Below are 24,514 nucleotides of genomic sequence, written 5' to 3'. Positions count from 1 at the left end.
AGCGTCTGACTTGAGCTCAGGTCATGATCTCACAGTTTGTAGTTTCAAGCCCCACATTGGCCTCTGTGTTGACAGCTCATAACCTGGAGCCTGCTTCAGATTCTGTGTTTCCCTCTCTCTCTGCCGCCCTCTGCTCGCCCTCTGTCTCTCTCTCAAAAATAAATAAACATTAACAAAATTTAAAAAACCCAGAAAACTTCTTTAGATAATGATAAGGCCCTTTACAACCTGGTCCAACTAGTTTTCTAGATTCATCTCCACCCATGTTGCTTGGTTAACCCTATATTCTCAACACGTCAAATAGCATGTGCATTTCTCAACTTTTGTGTCCTGGGTAACTCCATCTCCTTTAAAATGAGCTTTTGTGTAATTTATGAAGTCTTTCTTGACTTCTTCAGATATAGTTAATTTCTTTTCCTTCTGTGTTCCTCCTACCCACCTATCCACTCTGTGTGTGTTGCACACATGTGCGTACCTATACACACACACACACACACACACACACACACACACACAGCTATCATCTATATAGCACCTAGAATTTTGTATGTTATTTACCTGGTTCTTTTTCTCTGATAAACTCTGAACTCTTTACAGTGGTAACTCTAACTCACCTCCATTTTTCTAACTCCTCAGGCAGTTCTTGGAACATAGAAGATGCATAAAAAATGTGGGTTCAAAGAACAGTTATATAACCACTAGGAAAATAAGAGAGAGAGATTTAACAATATGGTGCTTACTGAAGTCAAAATTGTAATGTGTGTAAAATACTAGTGACTAGTTTGTAGAGCTGTAAAACTAGATAGTTTTTTGAGAGTTTACTCACTTCAATGCTTTGTCTTAAACACAATAATTGGCATCAGTGTTTATCAGTATTTCAGAATATCTCTCCATAGCAGAGAGTATAGTCTCTACTTGACAGGAGTTAAACTGGTTCCTCTATTGTCAGACTCAAATATTACTAGATAAGTTACACATTTCTTCTTTATTTTGGGCTTTTCAATTACTATCTGAAAAAAAGTATGCATCATGGCAGACCTTCCTGTTCACCTCATTCCCAACACACAGTGAAACCCTATGTAGACACCACTCACACCACTAGAACCTAAATACTCCCTTTATTTCCAACTCTTTTGCTCTCCATCTATCTCATAAATATAAAGCCAAAGACTAATGTGCTGGCCCTTTGTTTATGCAGTTAGAATTTTATGAAGGAATTAAAAACAGAATAGACAGTTATATTTCATTTTTCTCCCTGACCTTTTTGAATATTTGCCTTGGACTAGGTCATAGAATAATCCTTCAAACATATTGAATATTTAAGCATTAAAGTATCTATTATTTAAAAATTTTTTTTGATATTTATTTTTGAGAGACAGAGCACGAGTAGGGGAGGGTCAGAGAGACAGAGACACAGAATCTGAAGCAGGCTCAAGGCACAGAGCCCAATGTGGGGCTTGAATTCATGGACCATGAGATCATGACCTGAGCCAAAGTTGGACACTTAACTGACTGAGCCACCAAGGTGCCCCAAGTATCTGTGATTTTAAAAGGGCATGGCTTGTATATAGAAAGAATATGCAAGAATATGACCTGAGAAGTTACTTTGATACAATGCTGTCATCTATCCAGTGACAACAATTAAGATTTTTTAAAAGATAATACTTGGAAGATGGTGGCATATGAGGATGCTGGCCTCACCTCATCCTGCTGATCACTTAGATTCCACCCACATCTGCCTAAATAACCCAGAAAACTGCCAGAAGACTAGAAGAATGGACTCTCTGGACCCAAGCATAGACAAGAGGCCCACGGAAGAGGGTAGGAAGGATGGAGAGGCGGTGTGCACCACACAGACTGGCGGGAGGGAGCCGGGACAGTGGAGGAGCAACTCTCCCTGCAAGGCAGAGCTCCCAAGTCTGGCTTGCAAAAGGGGAGGGGTTGGACTGTGTGAGTTCTGACAGCCAGTGGGACTTAACATCTGGAATGTTAAAAGTCAACAGCTCTGCTCTTGGAGAGCAGGGAGGGTGAGAGGACACTGGGAGGGAGAGTTGTTGAGCCCTGGAAGACAGAGCTCAGCTCAGCGGGGGAACAAAGGTGCTGGCAAGCACCATCTGCCTCTCCTACACCCCAGCCAAAATTCCAAAGGGAAGCAGTTCGCATCACCAAACTTGCTTGTACCACGCAAATGCCCAATGCTGTGCTTCTGTGGATCCATGCCTCCCACGAGTCTGCTTCCCTCCCAGTGCTGCAGGATCCCTTCCAGAGGGGACCATCAATGGCAAAGCGAGCTAAGCCTGCCCCTCCCGCCCCTGTGCACCTTGCAGATCCACCCTAGCTAATACATCAGATCCCATCGAAGCAGCACCATAAGCCTGGCAGTATGCAATTAGCCCGGACAGGGGCCAAACCACTACACAGTGAGTCCTGCCCCTGGGAGAGGAGAAGATAAGGTACACACCAGTCTGACTGTGGCCCCACCAGTGGGCCGGGGGGCAGACATCGGTTCTGACTGCGGCCCCTCCCACCAACACAAGTTTCTCCTGAGAGCACAGGGGAAGTGCCCTGCAGTTTGGAGCCACCCCAGGCACTACCCAAAATGATGAAACAGAAGAATTCTCCTCAAAAGAAACTCCAGAAAGTAGCGACAGCTAACGAATTGATCAAAACTGATTTAAGCAATATGATGGAACAAGAATTTAGAATAATAGTCATAAAACTAATCACTGGGCTTGAAAAAAGCATAGAGGACAGCAGAGAATCTATTGCTACAGAGATCAAGGGACTAAAAAATAGTCATGAGGAATTAAAAAAATGATATAAGTGAGGTGCAAAATAAAATGGAGGTGGCTATAGCACGGATGGAAGAGGCAAAGGAGAGAATAGGTGAATTAGAAGATAAAATTATGGAAAAAGAGGAAGCTGAAAAAAGATAAAAAAAAATCCAGGTGTATGAGGGGAGAATTAGAGAACTAAGTGATGCAATCAAACAGAACAATATCCGTATCATAGGAATTCCAGAAGAAGAAGAAAGAGAGAAAGGGGCTGAAGGTGTACTTGAACAAATCATAGCTGAGAACTTCCGTTATCTGGGGAAGGAAAAATGCATTGAAATGCAAGAGGCACAGAGAACTCCCTTCAGATGTAACTTGAATCCATCTTCTGCACAATGTATCATAGTGAAACTGGCAAATTACAAGGATAAAGGGAAAATTGTGAAGCAGCTAGAGATAAACAGGCTCTAAATTACAAAGGTAGACCCATAAGAGTAGTGGCAGACCTATATACTGAAACTTGGCAGGCCAGAAAGGAATGGCAGGAAATCTTCAATGTGATGAACAAAAAAAATATGCAGCCAAGAGTCCTTTATCCAGCAAGTCTGTCATTGAGAATAGAAAGCGAGATAAAGGTTTTCCCAGACAAACAAAAACAGGCAGGAAATCTTCAATGTGATGAACAAAAAAAATATGCAGCCAAGAGTCCTTTATCCAGCAAGTCTGTCATTGAGAATAGAAAGCGAGATAAAGGTTTTCCCAGACAAACAAAAACTGAAGGAATTCATCACCACTAAACTAGCCCTACAAGAGATCCTAAGGGGAACTCTGTGAGTCAAATGTTGCAAGGACCACAAAGTAGCAGAGACATCACTACAAGCATGAAACCTAGAGACATCACAATGACTCTAAACCCATATCTTTCCATAATAACACTGAATGTAAATGGACTAAATGCTCCAACCAAAAGACATAGGGTATCAGAATGGATAAAAAAAAAAACAAGACCCATCTATTTGTTGTCTACAAGAGACTCATTTTGGACCTGAGGACACCTTGAGATTGAAAGTGAGGGGATGGAGAACTATCTATCATGCTACTGGAAGTCAAAAGAAAGCTGGAGTAGCCATACTTATATCAGACAAACTATAATTTACATGAAAGTTTGTAACAAGAGATGAAGAAGGGCATGATATAATAATTACAGGGTCTATCCATCAGGAAGAGCTAATAATTATAAACGTCTATGTACCAAATATGGGAGCCCCCAAATATATAAAACAATCACAAACATAAGCAACCTTATTGATAAGAATGTGATAATTGCAGGGGACTTTAATACTCTACTTACAACGATGGGTAGATCATCTAGACACAGGATCAATAAAGAAATAAGGGCCCTGAATGATCCACTGGATCAGATGGACTTGACAGATATATTTTGAACTCTGCATCCCAAAGCAACAGAATATACTTTCTTGAAACTTGAAATCAACCACAGGAAAAAGCCTGGAAAACCTCCAAAAGCATGGAAGTTAAAGAACACCCTACTAAAGAATGAATGGGTCAACCAGGCAATTATAGAAAAATTTAAAAAATATATACAAACAAATGAAAATGAAAATAGAACAATCCAAATGCTTTGGGATGCAGCAAAGGCAGTCCTGAGAGGAAAATACATTGCAACCCAGGCCTATCTCAAGAAACAAGAAAAATCCCAAATATGAAACCTAATAGCATACCTAAAGGAAATAGAAGCAGAACAGCAAAGACACCCTCAACCCAGCAGAAGAGAAATAATAAAGATCACAGCAGAAAACAACAATATAGAACCTAAAAAAAACAGTAGAGCAGATCAATGAAACCAAGAGTTGTTTTTTTCAAAAAATAAATAAAATTGATAAATCTCTAGCCAGGCTTCTTAAAAAGAAAAGGGAGAGGACTGAAATAGATAAAATCATGAATGAAAATGGAATTATTACAACCAATCCCTCAGAAATACAAACAATTATCAGGGAATACTATGAAAAATTATATGCCAACAAACTGGACAACCTGGAAGAAATGGACAAATTCCTAAGCACCCACACACTTCCAAATCTCAAACAGGAAGAAATAGAAAATTTGAACAGACCCGTAACAGCGAAGAAACTGAATCAGTTATCAAAACCTCCCAACAGGGGCGCCTGGGTGGCTCAGTCGGTTAAGCGTCCGACTTCAGCTCAGGTCATGATCTCACAGTCCATGAGTTCGAGCCCTGCGTCAGGCTCTGTGCTGACAGCTCGGAGCCTGGAGCCTGTTTCGGATTCTGTGTCTCCCTCTCTCCCTCTTCCCCTCCCCTACTCATGCTCTGTCTCATGCTCTGTGTCTCAAAAATAAATATAAACATTCAAAAAAAAACCTCCCAACAAATAAGAGTCCAAGACAAGATGGCTTCCCTGGGGAATTCTACCAAACATTTAAAGCAGAGATAATACTTATCCTTCTCAAGCTGTTCCACAAAATAGAAAGGAAAGGAAAACTTCCAGACTCATTCTATGAGGCCAGCATTACTTTGATTCCCAAATCAGACAGAGACCCAGCAAAAAAAGAGAACTACAAACAATATCCCTGATGAATAGGGATGCAAAAATTCTCAACAAGATATTAGTAAATCGAATTCAACAGCATATAAAATGAATTATTCACCATGATCAAGTGGGATTCATTCCTGGGCTGCAGGGCTGGTTTAATATTCACAAATCAATCAATATGATACATCACATTAGTGAAGGAAAAGATAAGAACCATATGATCCTGTCAATCGGTGCAGAAAAAGCATTTGACAAAATTCAGCATTCTTTCTTAATAAAATTCCTCGAGAAAGTCTGGATGGAAGAACATACTTAAACATCATAAAAGCCATTTATGAAAAGCCCACAGCTAATATCATCCTCAATGGGGAAAAATAGAGCTTTTCCCCTGAGATCAGGACCACGACAGGGATGTCCACTCTCACTGCAGTTGTTTAACATAATGTTGGAAGTGCTAGCATCAGCAATCAGACAACGAAAGGAAATCAGAGGCATCAACATTGGCAAAGATGAAGTCAAGCTTTCACTTTTTGCAGATTACATGATACTATACATGAAAACCCAATAGACTCCACCAAAAGTCTGCTAGAACTGATACATGAATTCAGCAAAGTTGCAGGACACAAAATTAATCTACAGAAATCAGTTGCATTCTTATACGCTAATAATGAAGCAACAAAAAGACAAAGGAATGGATCCCATTCACAAATGCACCAAGAATCATAAAATACCTAAGAATAAACCAAACCAAAGATGTAAAAGACCTGTATGCTGAAAACTATAGAAAGCTTATGAAGGAAATTGAAGAAGAGACAAAGAAATGGAAAAGCATTCTGTGCTCATGGATTGGAAGAATAAATATTGTTAAAATGTCAATACTACCCAAAGCCATCTGCACATTCACTGCAATCCCAATCAAAATTGCACCAGCATTCTTCTCGAAGCTAGAGCAAGCAATCCTAAAATTTGTGTGGAACCACAAAAGACCCCGAATAGCCAAAGTAATTTTGAAGAAGAGGACCAAAGCAGGAGGCATCACAATCCCAGACTTTAGCCTCTACTACAAAGCTGTAATCGTCAAGACAGCATGGTATTGGCACAAAAACAGACACATAGACCAATGGAATAGAAAAGAGACTCCAGAACTGGACCCACAAAATTATGGCTAATTAATCTTTGACAAAGCAGGAAATAATATCCAATGGAAAAAAGACAGTCTCTTTAACAAATGGTGCTGGGAAAACTGGGCAGCAAAATACAGAAGAATGAAAGTAGACCACTTTCTTACACCATTCACACAAATAAACTCAAAATGGATAAAGGACCTGAATGTGAGACAGGAAACCATCAAAACCCTAGAGGAGAAAGCAGGAAAAATCCTCTCTGACCTAAGCCGCAGCAGTTTCCTACTTGACACATCTCCAAAAGCAAGGGAATTAAAAGCAAAGATGAACTATTGAGACCTCATGAAGATAAAAAGCTTCTGCACTGCAAAGGAAACAATCAACAAAACTAAAAGGCAACCAACGGAATGGGAAGTTATTTGCAAATGACATATCAGACAAAGGGCTAGTATCCAAAATCTATAAAGAAGTCACCAAACTCCACACCTGAAAAACAAATAATCCAGTGAAGAAATGGGCAGAAGACATGAATAGACACTTCTCTAAAGAAGACATCCAGATGGCCAACAGGCACATGAAAAGATTCTCAATGTCACTCCTCATCAGGGAAATACAAATCAAAAGCACACTGAGATAACACCTCATGCCAGTGAGAGTGGCTAAAATGAACTAATCAGGGGACTATAGATGCTGGAGAGGATGTGGAGAAACAGGAACCCTCTTGCACTGTTGGTGGGAATGCAAACTGGTGCAGCCACTCTGGAAAACAGTGTGGAGGTTCCTCAAAAAATTCAAAATAGATCTACCCTATGACCCAGCAATAGCACTGCTAGGAATTTACCCAAGGGATACAGGAGTGCTGATGCATAGGGGCACTTGTATCCCAATGTTTATAGCAGCACTTTCAACAATAGCCACATTATGGAAAAGCCTAAATGTCCATCAACTGATGAATGGATAAAGAAATTGTGGTTTATATACACAATGGAACACTACGTGGCAATGAGAAAGAATGAAATATGGCCTTTTGTAGCAACATGGATGGAACTGGAGACTGTTATGCTAAGTGTAATAAGTCATACAGAGAAAGACAGATACCAGATGTTTTCACTCTTATGTCGATCCTGAGAAACTTAACAGAATACCATGGGGGAGGAGAAGGAAAAAAAAAGTTAGAGAGGGAGACAGCCAAAGCATAAGAGACTCTTAAAAACTGAGAATAAACTGAGGTTTGATGGATGGTGGGAGGGAGGGGAAAGTGGGTGATGGGCAGTGAGGAGTGAGGAGGGCACCTGTTGGGATGAGCACTGGGTGTTGTATGGAAACCAATTTAACAATCAATATCATATTTTAAAAAATTCTTAAACAAAAAAAGATAATACTTAGAGACAATGAACTCAATAAATGTACCAAGCTGTGTTTCTATGTTTGGAAACTTAAAAAGAGCATCAGAGTTATCTTCTTAATGGAAGCATCATCCAAATTTCTACTCTTATGAGTTCTGTTTAGTGAAAGTAACAAGAGGAACTCAATATGACTATAACCTGGATATATGGGTGGGATGGGGAGAAGCATCTCTACTAGTTCAAACTCCAGGAAGAAATTAAAACAGAAAGAAAATAGTCATGCTGCTGATGGCTTGATAAAGTCACATGGCCCAGGAGAGACAGAGGCCTTATCATGGCTCCATATAATGACCCATAGATCACTGGGGACCTGAAATGTATGTCTGGTGATAGACATCACAAACTATTAGATAATTACACCATAATAATGACTACAAAATCATGGATTCAGGAACTATGTGAGGGCAATTATTTTTCTTTTCTGCCCTAAGACTGCTCTCTTGCTTCTAGATAGTTCTGTTACATAAGGTTTCCTCCCATCAGTCAAGAGGTAGACAGAACAGCACAAATTATCACGGATATGTTTTATGACTTAGTGAGATGTGTAGAAGGGAAAAACATGGCATGGGCAACTGTGGCAGATAGACCAAAACTGTGGATTGGAGGAATTGGTTTTTTCCATGAATAATGGTTACTGCCAGACTTCAGCTTATCCAGGTACACAAAGATTGACTCAGGTATGAAGTTCCTGATGGTCCTACTGTTTCATATAAAAGTCTTAATAGGAACTATTGTGTATGCATTTTAATATTATAAATGTTTCTATAGCTAGGTAAAATAAAGAGAATGATTTTGAATAGAAAAAAAAAGTGTTGTCTTGCTGTTAACATTACGTTATGTTTAGCACACTTGGCCTCCTTTATGTATTGTCTTCTCTTTCCTCTAGTGGCCTGATTATCGCCATGTTGCTTAGTTGGATGTTTGTGATACTCCTGAGATACATAGCTGGATTACTCTTCTGGGTCTTCATGGTGGGTGTGATTGGAATTATAGGTTATGGTAAGTATCACTCCTTTTAAAATCACCAAATGTCAAAGTAGTCCTTTTCTTTTCATTATCAATTTATGGCCAGTATCAGTTACCAGACAGAATTTTACTTGCAGTGAATTTAATTACTCTTTACTCCCCTATCCCTAAAGTGTTAAACTGAGAAAAATTATATTTTGCATATATTATTTCCATAACTTTTATCTTCTTTATCTTGAAAAAAAGTGCTGTCAAAATGTTCTACTCTTTTTCCTTACTGACCTTTGGTTTCATGCCTCATAGTTATTAAGAAGGAGATAAAAAGAATACCTTTCAGGCTGATAAAAAATATTTCAGACAACTTATTTTATTCCTTTAAATCTTCTGTCTGGTCATAGGCTAGGTCTGCATAGTTACAGAAGTGTGATCTATTTTTCTCTTCGAACACAATACTTTTAACACAGGTACTGTCACACATTCTAATAATTGGCCCGTACTCCATAATGAGGCATCACCCTCTAGAGTCAAGTATTCTGAATTACACTCTTTGGGTGGAGGGTTACTGTATATAAAGGTTTAAATCTAATGAAAAACTCAGTCACCTCAAAAGCAGTACAGGTACAGTGTGAACACCAAAAAAGGCACTAAAGTCTCTCCCAAGGAACAATATAACACTTATGGCAGTTTCCTTTTAGTCTGCTAATACATATTTGGGTCAATATATGAATATTTGAGATGTTTCTATTCAAGTGATTTCCCCTACAATACCATTTGGATTGACAACGTAGTTTTATGGTAGTAGACACAAAAAATAGCAAAATTCTTATTTTTGTCACTCAAAGAAGAACTTTACACATATCCATATAAGAATGCAGTTGAATCTTCCAGTTCTGTGGTTAGCCTGAGTTCTAATCCCAATTCCATAATCTATAACTAATGAACTTTGGAAAAGTTTCCTAATGATTGTTAAGACCCAATAATGTTCCTTATTCGTAACCTTAGCACAATAATAGTATCTCCACCTTACAAGATTGTGAAGATTAAATGACACAATGAATATAACGCTCTTAGACCAATACCTGGAAAACAGGAAACACTCAATATGTGTTGGTTTATTGTTCCTGTCCTCCTCGTTATCCTCAATACGTTTCTAGACAGTTGTTACGTCTCTGTAGGTATTCTTTATCTGCTCCTACTGTGCAGCTGCATGTGAAGAGGTGGGTCAAACAGGTGGAGGAGTGTAAGAAGTGATACCCCTTAATCCAAAAACTCCCAAGAAAGCTTTTTGTTTAAAAGTCTTTTGTGTGTTTCACTTAGCGCTCAAAATAAACTCTGCCCTCTACCACTAGAGTCTGGGCATGTGATTCAATCACTTTTATTGTCATCAAGAAGGGAAGGACAATAAAGTCTGGTATTGATTTCACTGACTTGTTTTAGGGAGCAAGAAAAATCCGAGTTTGGCAGTAGTGACAGTTTGACAGTGGCAAGAGGGAGAAAGATTGTCAATATATCACAAGTGCAGGTGAAATAACCAATTTCAGCTCCCCGTTGACTCCCTAGGTGTAGTGCTAACTCAGCAATTAATGGTGTGGCAAATCAGCTTGAAACCATTCATTGAGTGGGGAAATGTCTAGCGAGACTGAGAAGTATTAATATTACATATAACTGACCTCTGCTAGTATCTTGGACAACTGACTTTCTCCACATCGTGGGAAACCAACCATTTGCTACTAATAGCCTATTTACTAAGGCAAACAACAATGTGGATGTGTCATACTAAGCAGAGAAAAAGCCAGGCTATTTGTGGGCAAGTGCCCTTGAACATCAGTGGAACAATTCTTACTGACCAGAACAAGTTAAGATTTACATAGGAGAGACTATATAACTGGGGTTATAAGCATGAATTTGGAGATTGAAAAGGCACAATCCCAGGTTCATTGCATATTAACTGTGTGACCCTCTACAAGTACATAGTCTCTCTAATTTGTCGTGTCTTCAACTACACAATAGGACTCTGAATATTTCTTTCTTCAAATTTTTACTTAATTCTAATGAATTAACTAACATACAGTGCAATATTGGTTTCAGGAGTAGAATTCAGTGATTCATCGATTACATACAACACCCAGTGCTCATCATAACAAATGCCCTCCTTAATATCCATCACCCTTCTAGCCCATCCCCCACCCACCTCCCTCCATCAAACCTCAGTTTGTTCTCTATCTTTAATAGTCTCTTATGGTTTGTTCCTTTGCTCTCTGAGAATTTTTTTAAGATTTTTTTAGTGTTTATTTTTGAGAGAGAGAGACAGAGCATGGCAGGGGAGGGGCAGGAAGAGAGAGAGAGAGAGAGAGAGAGACAGAGACAGACACCAAATCTGAAGCGGTCTCCAGGCTCTCAGCACAGAGCCTGACATGGGGCTGGAACTCATGAGCCATGAGATTATGACCTGAGCCGAAGTCAGACACTTAACCCACTGAGCCATCCAGGCACCCCAGACTCTGAGTATTTTTTTAAAATAATGTACATATAGTGTTTAGCTGCTTAGCACATAATAATTTCTCAATAAACAATCTTGGTTTACACAGGAATGGATGTTGAATTTTGTCATGTGCTTTTTCTGCATCTATTAAGATGATCCAAACAATTTTTATCTTTTTTTTCATTAATTTCATTAATGTGGCACATCACATTTATTGATTTGTGGGTGCTGAACTATCTTTGCATCCCTGGAATAAATCCCACTTGATCATGGTATATGATATTTTTAAAGTATTGTTTAATTCAGTTTGCTAATATTTTGTTGAGGATTTGTGCACCTAAATTGATGTCATCAGGGATATTGGCCTATAATTTTTTTGTGGTGTCCTTGTCTGATTTTGGCATCAGAATAATACTGGCCTTGTAAAATGAGTTTAGAAATGTTTCCTACACTTCCATTTTTTGAAGGAGCTTGAGAAAGATGGTATTAATTCTTCTTTGAATTTTGGTAGAATCTACCCATGAAACCATCTGGTCCCGGCCTTTTGTTTGTTGGGAGATTTTTGATACCGATTCATTTTTCTTACTAGTTTGGTCTGTTCAGATATTCTGTTTCATCATGTATCCATCTAGGTGGGTTGTTTATTTCTAGGAATTTATGCATTTCTTCTAAGTTGTTGAATTTGTTGGCATATAATTGTTCTTAATATAGTTGACACTTGAACACCATGGGTTTGTACTGCATGGGTACACTTACATGAAAATTTTTAAAAAATCTTTAGTTTTGAGAGAGAGAGAGAGGGAGAGGGAGGGGGAGAGGGAGAGAGAGAGAGAGAGAGAGAGAGAGAGAGAGAGAGAGAGAACGAGTGGGGGAGGGGCAGAGGGTTAGGGGGAGAGAATCCCAAGCAGGCTCCACAATGTCAGCATGGAGCCTGAGGCAGGGCTCGAAGTCACTAACAGTGAGATCATGACCTGATCCAAAATCAATAGCTAGATGCTCAACCAACTGAGCCACCCAGGTGCCCTCAGGTTTTATATGTGTGTGTGTGTGTGTGTGTGTGTGTGTGTGTGTGTGTGTGTGTGTATATATATATATATATATATACACACACACACACACACATATATATATATACAGTACTATAAACATATTTTCTTTTCCTTATGATTTTCTTTTTTTTAACTTATTTATTTTGAGGGAGAGAGACAAAGTATGTGTACACAAGCAGGGGAGGGGCAGAGAGAGAACAAGAGAGAAAATCCCAAGTAGGCTGTCAGTGCAGAGCCTGATGCATGGCTTGAAACCACAGACCGTGAGATCATGACTGGAGCCAAAATCAAGAGTCAGATGCTTCACTGAGCCACCCAGGTGCCCCTCCTTACAATTTTCTTCATAATATTATTTTCCCTAGCTTACTTTATTATAAGAATATAGTACATAGTATATATAGCATACTAAATACTAAATGTTAATATTTAGTATTAACTGCTAATGGTATTAGTAAGGCTTCTGGTCAACTCTGGGATTTTAGTAGTTGAGTTTTGGGGGAGCCATGGCTTTTTGACTGCATCAGGGGTAGGCACCCCTAATCTTCATGTTGCTTAAGGATCTACTGTAGTCTTCTATGATCCTTTGTATTTCTTTGATATCAGTGATAACCTCTCCTCTTTCATTTCTGATTTTATTTATTTGAGTCCTCTCTTTTTTTGTTGGTGAGTCTAGCTAATACTTGTCCATTTTGCTTATCTTTTCAAAGATCCAGCTCTCAGTTTCATTGATCTTCTATCTTTTTAGTTTCTATCACATTTATTTCTGCTCTAATCTTTTTTTTTTCCCCTTCTAACTTTGGGCTTCCTTTATTCTTTTTCTAGTTCCTTGAGTTCTAAAGTTAGGTTGTTTGTTTGAGACTTCTTGCTTCTTGAGATAAGCTGTGTCCTTATGAACTTCCCTCTTAGAACTGCTTTTGCTGTATCCCACAAATTTTGGTATGTTATTTCTCCATTTTAATTTGTCTCAAGTACTTTTTATTCACCTTTTGATTTCTTCTTGGACCTATTGGTTGTTCAGTAGCATGTTGTTTAATCTCCACATATTTGTGAATTTTCCAGTTTTCCTCATGTAATTAATTTCTAGTTTCATACCACTGTGGCCAGAGAAGATGATCGGTATAATTTCAGTTCTTTTAAATTTATTAAGATTTGTTTTGTGGTCTAACATATGATCTATCCTTGAAAATGTTCCATGTGCACTTGAGAAGAATGTGTATTGTGTTGTTTTGGATGGAATAGTCTGTTTATATCTGTTAAGTCCACCTGATCTAACATGTTGTTTAAAGCTGATGTTTCCTTACTGATTTTCTGTCTGGGAAATCTATCCATTTACAATCGCATTTAAAATTGCATCAGAAAAATAAAATACCTAGGAATAAATTTAACCAAGGAGGTTAAAGACCTATGTATTGAAAACTACAAGACATTAATAAATAGATTAGAGAAGATACAAATAAATGGAAAGATATTCTGTGCTCATGGATTAGGAGAATAAATATTGTTGAGATCTGCATAATACCCAAAGTAATCTACAGATTTGTTGCAATCCCTATCAAAATTCAATTACACTTTTAAAAGAAGTAGAACAAATAATCCTAAAATTTGTATGGAACCACAAAAAAATCCTCACAAAACCCAAAAAGTCAAAGCAGTCTTGAGAAAAGAGAACAAAACTGGAGGCATAATGTACCCTGGTTTCAAGCTATATTACAGAGCTATGTAATTTTAAAAGTATGGTATTGGCATAAAAACAGACACATAGATCAGTGGAACAGAATAGAGAGCCCCAAAATAAGCCCACTCATATATGGTCAGTTAATTTATGACAAAGGAGCCAAGATATACGATGGGAAAGGACAGTCTCTTCAACAAATTGTGTTGGAAAAACTGGACTACTTTCTTACACCTATATACAAAAATTTACTCAAAATGAATCTAAAGACTTGAATATAAGACCTGAAACCACAAAATTCCAGAAGAAAACAAAGGCAGTAAGCTCCTTGACACAGGTCTTAGCAATGATTTTTGTTAACAGGATGTAAAAATCAAAAGCAATAAAAGCAAAAATAAATAAGTGAACCTACATAATCTAAAAAGATTCTACACAGCAAAGTAATCCCTCAACAAAATGAAAAAGCAACCTATTGAATGGGAGAAAATATTTGCAAATCAGATATCTGATAAGGGGGCTAATATAAAGGACTCACAAAACTCAGTAGCCAAAAAACCAAAAACAAACAAAACAAAATCAACAACAACAACAAAATTGTTTAAAAATGGCTGGAAGAGCTGACTAGACATTTTCCCAAAGAAGGTATACAGATGGCCAACAGCTACATGGGAAGGTACTCAACATCGCTAATCATCAGGGAAATGCACATCAAAACCACAATAAGATAATACTTCACACATATTAGCAAAAAGAGAAGAAATAAGTGTTGGAAAGATGTAGAGCTAAAGGAACCCTTCTGCACAAGTTGGGAGGAAATGTAAATTTGTTCAGCCACCATGGAAAACAGTATGGAGATTCTTAAAAAAAATTAAAAATAGAACTACCATATGATTCATCAATTCCAAATGTGCATATTTACCTGAAGAGGATGAAAGCACTAACTCAAAAACATATGCGTCTCCATGCTCATTGCTGCATTATTTACAATAGCTAAGATAGGAAACAACCTAAGTGTCCTTCAATGGATGAATGGGTAAAGAAATTGTTAAAAAAAATGGATAAAAAAGAATGAAATATTGCCATTGCAACAACACAGATGAATCTGGAGACTATTAAGTAAATCTGAGAAAGACCAATACCACATGATTTTATGTATATATGGAATCTAAAAAACCAAACAAGCACAGAAACATACCCATAAATAGAACAAATTGGTAGTTGCCAGAGGTGAGGGAAGTGGGAAGATGGATGAAATCAGGGAAAGAAATTAAGAGGTACAAACTTCAAGTTATAAAATAAGCCATGGGGATGCAAAGTACAGCACTGGGAATACAGTCAATAAAATTGTAATAACTATACGATGACAGATGGTAACTATACTTGCCATAGTAAACATTTTGTAATGTATAGAATTATTGAATCCCTACACCTGAAACTAATGTTATGTTGTAGGTCAACTACATTTTAATTAAAACTTAAAAATATAAAATTAAAAAACAAGCTTGTACATACAGAGAACAGATGATATTTGCCAGAGGTGGAAGGTGGGGATGGTGGAGGGTGGAAAAAATTGGTGAAAGGAATATAAATTTATTTTAAATCATTAACCAAAAGAGACCTGCAGTTGCCATAATAGATTTTAGAATAAAAAGCATTATTATAGCTAGAAAGGATTGAATTTGCTTAAAAGATATACCAATTCTAAACATATATGCATCTAATGAAATAGATTCAAGATTCATAAACCATAAGGATAAATAAATTATAAAAAACTTGTATGACTTATGAATCTCCCTTGGGAGATCTCTTCTTATTTTTTTATTAAGTTTATTTATTTTGAGAGAAACAGAACAGTGAAAGTAGGGGAGAGGCAGAGAGAGATGGAGAGAGAGAATCCCAAGAAGGCTCTGCACTGCCAGCACAGAACCCGATGTGGGGCTTGAACTCACGAAACTGTGAGATCATGACCTGAGCTGAAACTGAAAGCTGGACGCTTAACTGACTGAGCCATTCAGGTGCCCCAACTCTTGAGCGATTTCAACACATCTTTTTCTTAAAACAAAAGAATAATCACAAAATTCAGAATAATTGTTCTTTGGCAGGGAGAGGCAGGGAGAGGATGAAATCTCAGAAGAGAAAAATTTATTTTGCTTAATTAGAACAAAATTAAGATTATAAAATCTTAAACTAGGTGATGCATCTATATGTGTTCATTTGACTACATAATTTTGTATGTATCAGATATTCCAAAAGCATTTTTAAAGGAATTTTTTTTAATGTTTATTTATTTTTGAGAGACAGAGAGAGACAGCATGAGCGGGAGAGGGCAGAGAGAGAGAGGGAGACCCAGAATATGAAGCAGGCTCCAGGCTCTGAGCTGTCAGCACAGAGCCTAATACGGGGCTCAAACTCACCAGCAGTGAGATCATGACCTGAGCTGAAGTCGGACACTCAACCAACTGAGCCACCCAGGCGTCCCTCATTTTTAAAGGAATTTTTAAAAATACACTGGGAAAGCAGGACCAGAAAGAGATTTGTCTTCTATCTCTTTGAGAAACAAATGTCCATTTTAGTCTAGTCTTGCCTCTCTCCATGGACCTCACCCTCTTTCTTACCTGATATCTAGAAAACAACCTGTTAGTTTACAGTTGGGGTTTAAAAGGAAGTTTTCCTCATGGGTGTCTGGGTGGCTCAGTCAGGGAAGCAACTGACTCTTGATTTCGCCTCGGGTCATGATCTCATGGTTTGTGGGATTGAGTCCCACATCAAGCTCTGCACTGACAGTGCAAAGCCTACTTGGCATTCTCTCTCTCCCTTACTCTCTGTCCCTCCCCTGCTTGCGTGTACTCTCTCTCTCTCTAAATAAATAAATAAACTTTATTTTTTTTAAAGCAGTTTTTCCTATTATTGCCTGGACATTTCCCATGGACCTAATCCATACTCATTGGTCATAAAAATAAACTCATTAACTCTATTTTTTTATTCCCAATTTATCTAGACTATGTAAAAAGTCATTATACAGTCTGAAATACAGTGTCTTGGGGAAATCTAGTCAGTCCATATTTGCTTTGCCTGGATACAATCTTTGGTAAGACTATGCGTTAGATAATTCTATCAAGACATGACTTCACCTAAAATTTTTAATTCAAAAGCACTCCTTTTTCAACTTAAATCTTTTTTAAAAATTTGCTTTTTAAATAGATTGTATTATTTATGTGCTTCAAATTTCAAAAGGTATAAAGTTTATACAGTGAAATTTGCCTTCTCGTTTTACTCCTTGGTCAGTAAGTTTCCTTCTCTGGAAGTAGAAAATGTATTTCTGTGTATCCTTCCAGAGATACTTTATGTGTACACAAGAAAGTATATATAAAGATTGTTCTACTTCTTATATGAATTACAGCACACTTTTTATGTCATTTTGTGCCTTGTTGTTTTCACTTAACAAAATATCTCAGTGATCATTGAATATCAGTACACTTTCTCTTCTTTATATAAAAAGATAGTATTCTACTATACAAATATACCATAATTTACTTAGCCAGTCCCTGTCGATGGACACTGAGGTTGTTTCTAGTCAAAAGGACATATAAAGCCAGATGTTGCCACAGTGAGCCAGGCAAATACTGGTAACATTTATTTGAATACAACAGCACATTTAGAATATTAGATTCACATAAAATGTTTACTCTGTAAATATGAATCTTGCCTTTGTAGATATATGTGATGTGTATAGCTTATATTTCAGAAAATAACATTTTATATTAGTCTGTTTTTCTTTTCTTTTCAAGGAATAGGCCACTGTTACCAGGAATACTGCAATCTTCAGGGACAGCCAAATTCTCATCTAACTGTATATGACATCGGGATTCAGACTGATATAAGCATGTACTTTCAACTGAAACAAACATGGTTCACATTTAGTGAGTGGATTTTAAAAACTGGTTTTGTTAAAGTTTTAATAATGAAAGGAAATCTTTTTTTTGTTTTTTTTTTTTTTTGCCTAAAGGAAATCTTGGGTTGGTGTAACCTGTTAAATATACTTATCACTAATGTCATAAAAGTAAATGTGTCTATGATTTTACTAGCTACAGTAAATGGAAAAGTCATTGAGGGAAATTTATTATATAATCTAAGGAAATATTACCTTACAATGATCTCATGCTATTTGCCTTCAACTTAAAATGTTTTGGATGTGGATTTTTATAGCCATTAACTTGATATCCAAGAAAGGTGTTTTGAAAGGAAAAAAAAGTTGGATTTTTCAAATTTGTTTTAAAAACAGAAAAAAAACATTTTTTTCATAGCAAGACTTTTAAACTATTATAGGAATTGTAATAATAAGTAACAAAATGAATTTACATTTTTGAAGTGTTCAGATTATTGAATTAGTTAAGGGTAAATTAAAAAAAAATTTAAAGCAAGATGATTTCAGAGATCACTTTTATATTCCTAGAATGGTTTTTATCATATTCTTTCCACTTCACGGAGATTAATATTCTTTAATCAAGATTTAAAAATAATCTCTACTTACATGTTGCTTTAAAAGAAACTCTTCATATTATTTAAGTTAGAGCACCAGGCAAAGTATATTCCAAGAGGCCTGGTAAGAAACCCAGAGAGAGCCTCAGAGGGGAGTAATATCTTGATGGGGGCATCATAGGTCCAGGTATGGGCCCCATCCCCATAATGTGAAAACTTGCTTTTGTCACTTCACCCAGAAGTCATCAGGTTTTCAAGGACAGGCCCATGTCATGTCACCAGCCTTCCATTTTAGTTGTTTACACTAATAGGATACTCTTCCTGACCAGAATGCAGACATATTCCATCTAGGACACTGCTTTCCTGGGATCAAGGCATGTGAGCAACAAAATTAATAATGAGAAGCTTTTTTTTTTTTTTTTTTTTTTTTTTTTTTTAGCAGGGGGCTTTGTATAATCTTGAGAGACTTTTTCTATAGGCTCATGCCAAGCTTGATGACCTAGCCCTTTTTTCCGCCACATTTGACTTTTCTTTTTCTCGGGCAATGCTAGGTCAAAATGTCACATCCTTGTTCTTTGGTTCCCATGTGCGGCTCTTATGCAGATTAGTTCCCTTCATAGAACACTTTTTTCCCCCAAATATGTTGCAGAAGAATTATTTCATTTGTAGTCATTTCTTTCTAACTAAAAATCAGAGGCATCTTAGGATTTGTATCCTCAACAGTTTTCCTGAATTTGAATGATTCCATATGTTGTCAGAAATCTACTGTGATTACCTACCATGTCTAAAGATGATGAATTTCATCCATTATGTTTTGAAACCTCTAATTTTATTATCAGATGGATCTTAGCTACAGGTTCTGTGGTCTTCCCACAGCTGTCTCTTCAGTGCCTTCCACACAAAAATCATTGACATGATCAGAATCTGCCACTGAAGAAGTTAAAGGATCTCCTTTGAGGAAAATACAGAGCTTGCTTTTATTTTCAAGTCTAGCAATACCAGTCTTTCCTCAAATGAGCCTCTACCTTCACAACCCATTTATCAGACAATAATTCATTACTTGCTCTGTTTGGACAAAATTCTAGGTACCAAAGAGAAAGGCATAATGTGAAATTACACTCATCGATGGAAACACTAAAAATAAGCAGAGTTATACATACAAAAATTATCATTTTTATGAGTTTTGGGTAGTGTTAGGAGATGATTCTATTGTCATTTCTGCTATTAGTTATCCCAGTCTCCTCCTCTGAGAAGTTAGAGTAACACCAACTTCTCTACAGGGTCTCAAAAACCAGATTTACATTCTTTGCTCTTATTCAAACACAGGAAAAGAATATAATATTTAAATTCAAAAGACAATAAAATCCTTGTAATCATTTTTAGATATGTAGTTTTGTAAAGGGAGAAGTTTAATATGAAACGTTGTTTATCAACGCAATTTCAGAATATAGAGTGATTCTGGCATATCTTATATTAGGTTTGTTCTAAGATAATGATTTTAGCTTAATATGGCTATACCCCATAATTGTGGACTCAATTTAAGAGAATCAAATATGCATGAAAACATAAATACATAATTTCACTAAAAGAAGACATAGTGGCGAGATGATACATTACTAAGATCCTCTCACATCTCTGGGTTAGCTGATTTCTACTTGGAGATGTTAAGTGATATGTGCTGTAACATCAGAATCTTGGTGGTATAACAATAGAATGAAATGAGTGCCCTGTCACTTGAAGTGTTCAAGCATGAGCAGAATTACTGTCTAGCAAGGATATAATGGAACAGATTCTTTCACAGATGGGAATTATAGCTTTCCCTTAAGTTTCTTCTATAGTTTCAGATTGTTATTAGCAGTGCTGTATTTCCTTAATTTTAAGATCCATAATTTCACTTTTTAACATCTCTGAAGTCAGGATGCATCTTATGATCAATGAAAAGATGTTTAATGAAGGATTTTCTTATTTTTCCTAAAAAAGTTATTACTAAGTTAAATATGCGTCTTAGAATTGAGGAAATATAATAATTAGGACCATTTGGATTCAAGTAAAAAGAAATTAATTTAAGGTAGCCAAAAAGGAAATTGGAACAAGCTAGGGGCAAGGCATTGGGACTTATTATAAGAATATGGAAGTGTCTCATCAAACTCAAAACAACAGAAAAGCAGCTGGACTTTCAAGTGTATTTGGATCCAGGAAACAGAAAGCCAAAAGAACCCAAGATTTCCTCTCTGCTCTGTTTCCTTAATATACATATACTTCATTCTTTCTTTGCAAATTCACTCACTTCACGTAAAGGTGGTTTTGACACAGTTCATTGAGTTTGTATAACTCAGAGGTCAAGAGCTTTATAACCTTTAATTCAAAACTGAAGTAGATTCCCTTAGTTCTAATTCTGAGACTTTGATCAGACAACTGGAGTTGGGTTTACACCCTGATTCCATCAATGGTAGCCATGATGAGTGGAGTCACAAAATAAAAATGTGGCAGGCAAGAGCCTGCCCTGTCAGTCAGCAAGGTCAATTAATGAAGAGGCATTGTGAGCAGGGTCGACAGCTCAAAAAGTTTTTTCTGTAATTCTCTTAATCAATGAAGTGTAAGTGAACACATCTAAAATAACACTGCCTAGAGCAACCCTTCCTTCTGTCTCATTTTTACAAATGGTGTGAAATGTTTCTATAGATAAAATGGAAGCCTGATCAACTGAGTTGTTCAAACTCTAGCTAAAGGTTTTAATCTAGACTTCTCAGCATTTCTTGGAGGTTTTGCAAGTGAATTTCTAAGATTGGCATTTGGGGAGAGGTAGCACTGCTTAAATTATGGAGAGTCAGAGTTGGCAGAAATAATCACGAAACTCAGTCCTAACTTTTGCAGAGAAAGTTTGTTTTTTGGATTGATTTGTATCACACACTAATTTTTTTTTTCCTGTTTTAAGTGGTAATACTCTGCCTTCTTGAAGTGTTTATCATCCTCATGCTGATCTTCCTCAGGGAACGAATCCGCATCTCCATTGCCCTGCTGAAGGAAGGGAGCAAGTAAGGCCCTGATGGAGAAACTCATATGTGTATCAGTCAGTCAAATCAGTCACTGCCTATTGTGTAGATGCCCCAGATGATTTTCCCTTTAAGAAGACTTGTTAAAGAAATCTGCTTTCCATCAGGAAGACTTAAGTTCAGACGTTGCCAATTATTAGAAAGGTCATGCTAACAAATCCTTCAATATCTCCAAACCTCAATTATCATAGGGTGAAATAGGGCTCAAACCTATTAGTCTATGTATTAGCACTTTTTAAACACCAAATGTATATTAGGATAATAACGTGTGAGAGTGATAAGGTGCTATATAAAAGTAACTCGTATCGTATATTGTATTACTCCCATATTGAATCATATGTTAATATTGATGGTTGAGATCATTTGCAAAACTTTAAATCACCATAATTCTATAGTCAATTATATGCTATTACCATTTCTATATGAGTGACAAAATTTGCTAATAGAATAATTGATTCTAGGAGTACCAGACTATACATTTTATATATACAGCTCTTAATTCAGGAATTTTTTATTAAAAAATGCTCTAGGGGTGCCTGGGTGGCTCAGTCAGTTAAGCATCCAACTTCCAACTTTGGCTCAGGTCATGATCTCATGGTTCGGTTTGTAAGTTCAATTCTGCAGCGGGCTCTGTGCTGATAGCTCGGAGCCTGGAGCCTGCTTCAGATTCTGTGTCTCCTGATCTCTCCACCCCTCCCTCATTCATGCTCTGTCTCTGAAAAATAAACAAACATTGAAAAAAAATTTTTTTAATGCTATAAAATAGGGGTTCCTGGGGCTCAATTAAGCATCTAACTTTTGCTTTAGGCTCAGGTCATGATCTCACAGTTTGTGAGATTGAGCCCAGAAGTTGGTGAGTTCAAGCCCATCAGACTCCGTACTAACAGTGCAGAGACTGCTTGGGATTTTTTCTCTCTCTCCTTCTGTCTGCCTCTCTCTCTCTCAAAATAAATAAACTTAAAAAAAATGCTATAAAATAAACACTAAAATTCATGCAGGGAGGTAATGACACCTACAGTTTCTAAACTATTCCAAAAGGTCACTTGAGGATAATACTTTAAACTTTTGAATACTGCATGGAAGAAACAAGAAAAGCATTACTATAAAGCCAACAGACCATCTTTCTATTTAGAACAATGGAAACTAAGTTCTAATGACCAGAGAGCAAATATTTTAAATCATCTGTAAGGATTATTTTAACAAAATTGTCATCTATAACTATAATAGTGCCACCTGAATCCAATGGTTTAAATAGTTAACAAGAAGTTTGTTAAACCCTCCTTTCTATAATAACTGAAGCCCAATCATTAGCCACTGAAAACTACTGATATTCTGGGTTTATTTATTAAGTAATATGATACTGTAATTCACTGTAACTTGCCCCACTATTACACCTCTGTGTGTGGGGGGGATGGGGGTAGAGGGCAATACAACTATGACAGGTTGATTTTTTTTTTTTCAAGGGAAGTTAGAGCTGGAATAAATTGGTGTGAGAATACAGGGTAAACATGAGATTCTCAATGATTCACCTAACAGCAGTATCTGCAGAAAGGTGACAAAACATAGCTCAAATAGGTGAACGAGGTAACAAATGCGAAAGGAATCTAAGATATGCCAATGCATTAGGAGTGGAAATAGTTCCATCATAAATCTCAGTGGCTAAATCAAACAGTATTGGGTTTTCAGTGTCATATGCTGAAAAGATCATTCAAAAGTAGGAATAGGGCTACTAGGATGGTGAACATTGCAGACACTATGACTTATGAGAAAATATCAAGGGAATGATTATACTGGAACATAATAGTAACTTGAAGGGCTGCTATATGAAAAAGGTGAACGTTTCTTTTCCAAAAGGTAGTGGATGAGTAACAGTCCAGGATATGAGGAAGAACTTTCTAAATTTCATATGACAGAGAATAAGCTCTGTCATACAAAAGTAAGTCTTTACCACTCAATGTGGTTACTAGAAACAAATGTATTTAGAAAATAGTATAGAAGGGATTCCTGAATTAGGCAGGGATTCTCACATTTGATCAGATGATGTTCAAGGTTCTCTCCAATTTTGAAAGTCTAAGAATGTAAACAAAAGGAAGAACTATGATTATGATGTATCAAATCTTTGAGTCACACAGAAACTTGGGGAACTTTGGGGAACTTTTGGCAGGAATAAAATATGAGCATTAAAAGAAGGCCTCTAATTTACTAAAAACAAATAAATAAAACTTAAGTAAAATGTAAAGCCAACCAAGAATATGCCAGAATGATTAGCAAAAAAGAGTCAATAGTTATTACCACAGTTCTTGAATCAATTCAGTATAAAGTTTATTTCTAGTGTAAACAGAGAAAACTTTGAGAATTTATATCTTGTGGATCATTTTGAATTTCAACTATTGTTTTATTTCAGAGCCATTGGATATATCCCTACTACATTAGTTTATCCACTTTTAACTTTCATTTTCCTCTCCATCTGTATTTCCTACTGGGCGGTGATAGCAGTGTATCCTTTGGTAATTGACATCTTTAAACCTCAGGTCCACTCTATTATTCAAGAACCAAGAGTTTGTGTCCAGTGTTTTCCATCCTGGGAAGACTAGAAACACACTAAAGGTTTTTTATTTTTGTTTTTCCTTTTTTTTTTTTTTTTTTTTTTTTTTTTTTGCTAAGCTCTAAAAAAAAGTTTTTCTACTGATTGAATTTCCCCTCAGATAGGTCATATGGTAGATTTTGTTTTGTCTTCACATATGGTACTTCTTCTTGGCAATAACTGAAGAAAATTCCTTTGTATTTTAATGTTAAGGGATCACTCAGTACAGCTAACCCATCTTCTATTATTCTGGGACTGAAAAATGTATGAATTATTAAAAGATTAGAAGTTTTTTTGAAGTTAATCTCTCAGTGGACTTTTGAGTGATTTGCATTATTTTCTTGTCTATCTA

The 24,514-nt window shown here is 36.7% G+C and overlaps 1 protein-coding gene across 10 annotated transcripts in view; it reads left to right on the top strand.

The window, feature by feature from the left end:
- The window catches only part of SLC44A5 (solute carrier family 44 member 5), a 374,661-nt gene that overhangs the window by 332,119 nt on the left and 18,028 nt on the right, over positions 1–24,514 (top strand). For all 10 annotated transcript variants that reach the window (XM_023258835.2, XM_045036030.1, XM_045036031.1 and 7 more), the window contains 4 exons: positions 8,764–8,876; positions 17,835–17,966; positions 21,461–21,560; positions 23,983–24,075. In XM_023258835.2, coding sequence (XP_023114603.1) covers positions 8,764–8,876; positions 17,835–17,966; positions 21,461–21,560; positions 23,983–24,075 — 438 coding nt within the window. The remainder of the gene's footprint in view (positions 1–8,763; positions 8,877–17,834; positions 17,967–21,460; positions 21,561–23,982; positions 24,076–24,514) is intronic.

This window comes from Felis catus, chromosome C1 (genome assembly GCF_018350175.1).
Source record: "Felis catus isolate Fca126 chromosome C1, F.catus_Fca126_mat1.0, whole genome shotgun sequence".
NCBI classification, from domain to species: domain Eukaryota; kingdom Metazoa; phylum Chordata; class Mammalia; order Carnivora; family Felidae; genus Felis; species Felis catus.
The sequence above is the reverse complement of the archived record's forward strand: the minus strand, read 5'-3'. Positions and strand labels throughout refer to the sequence as shown.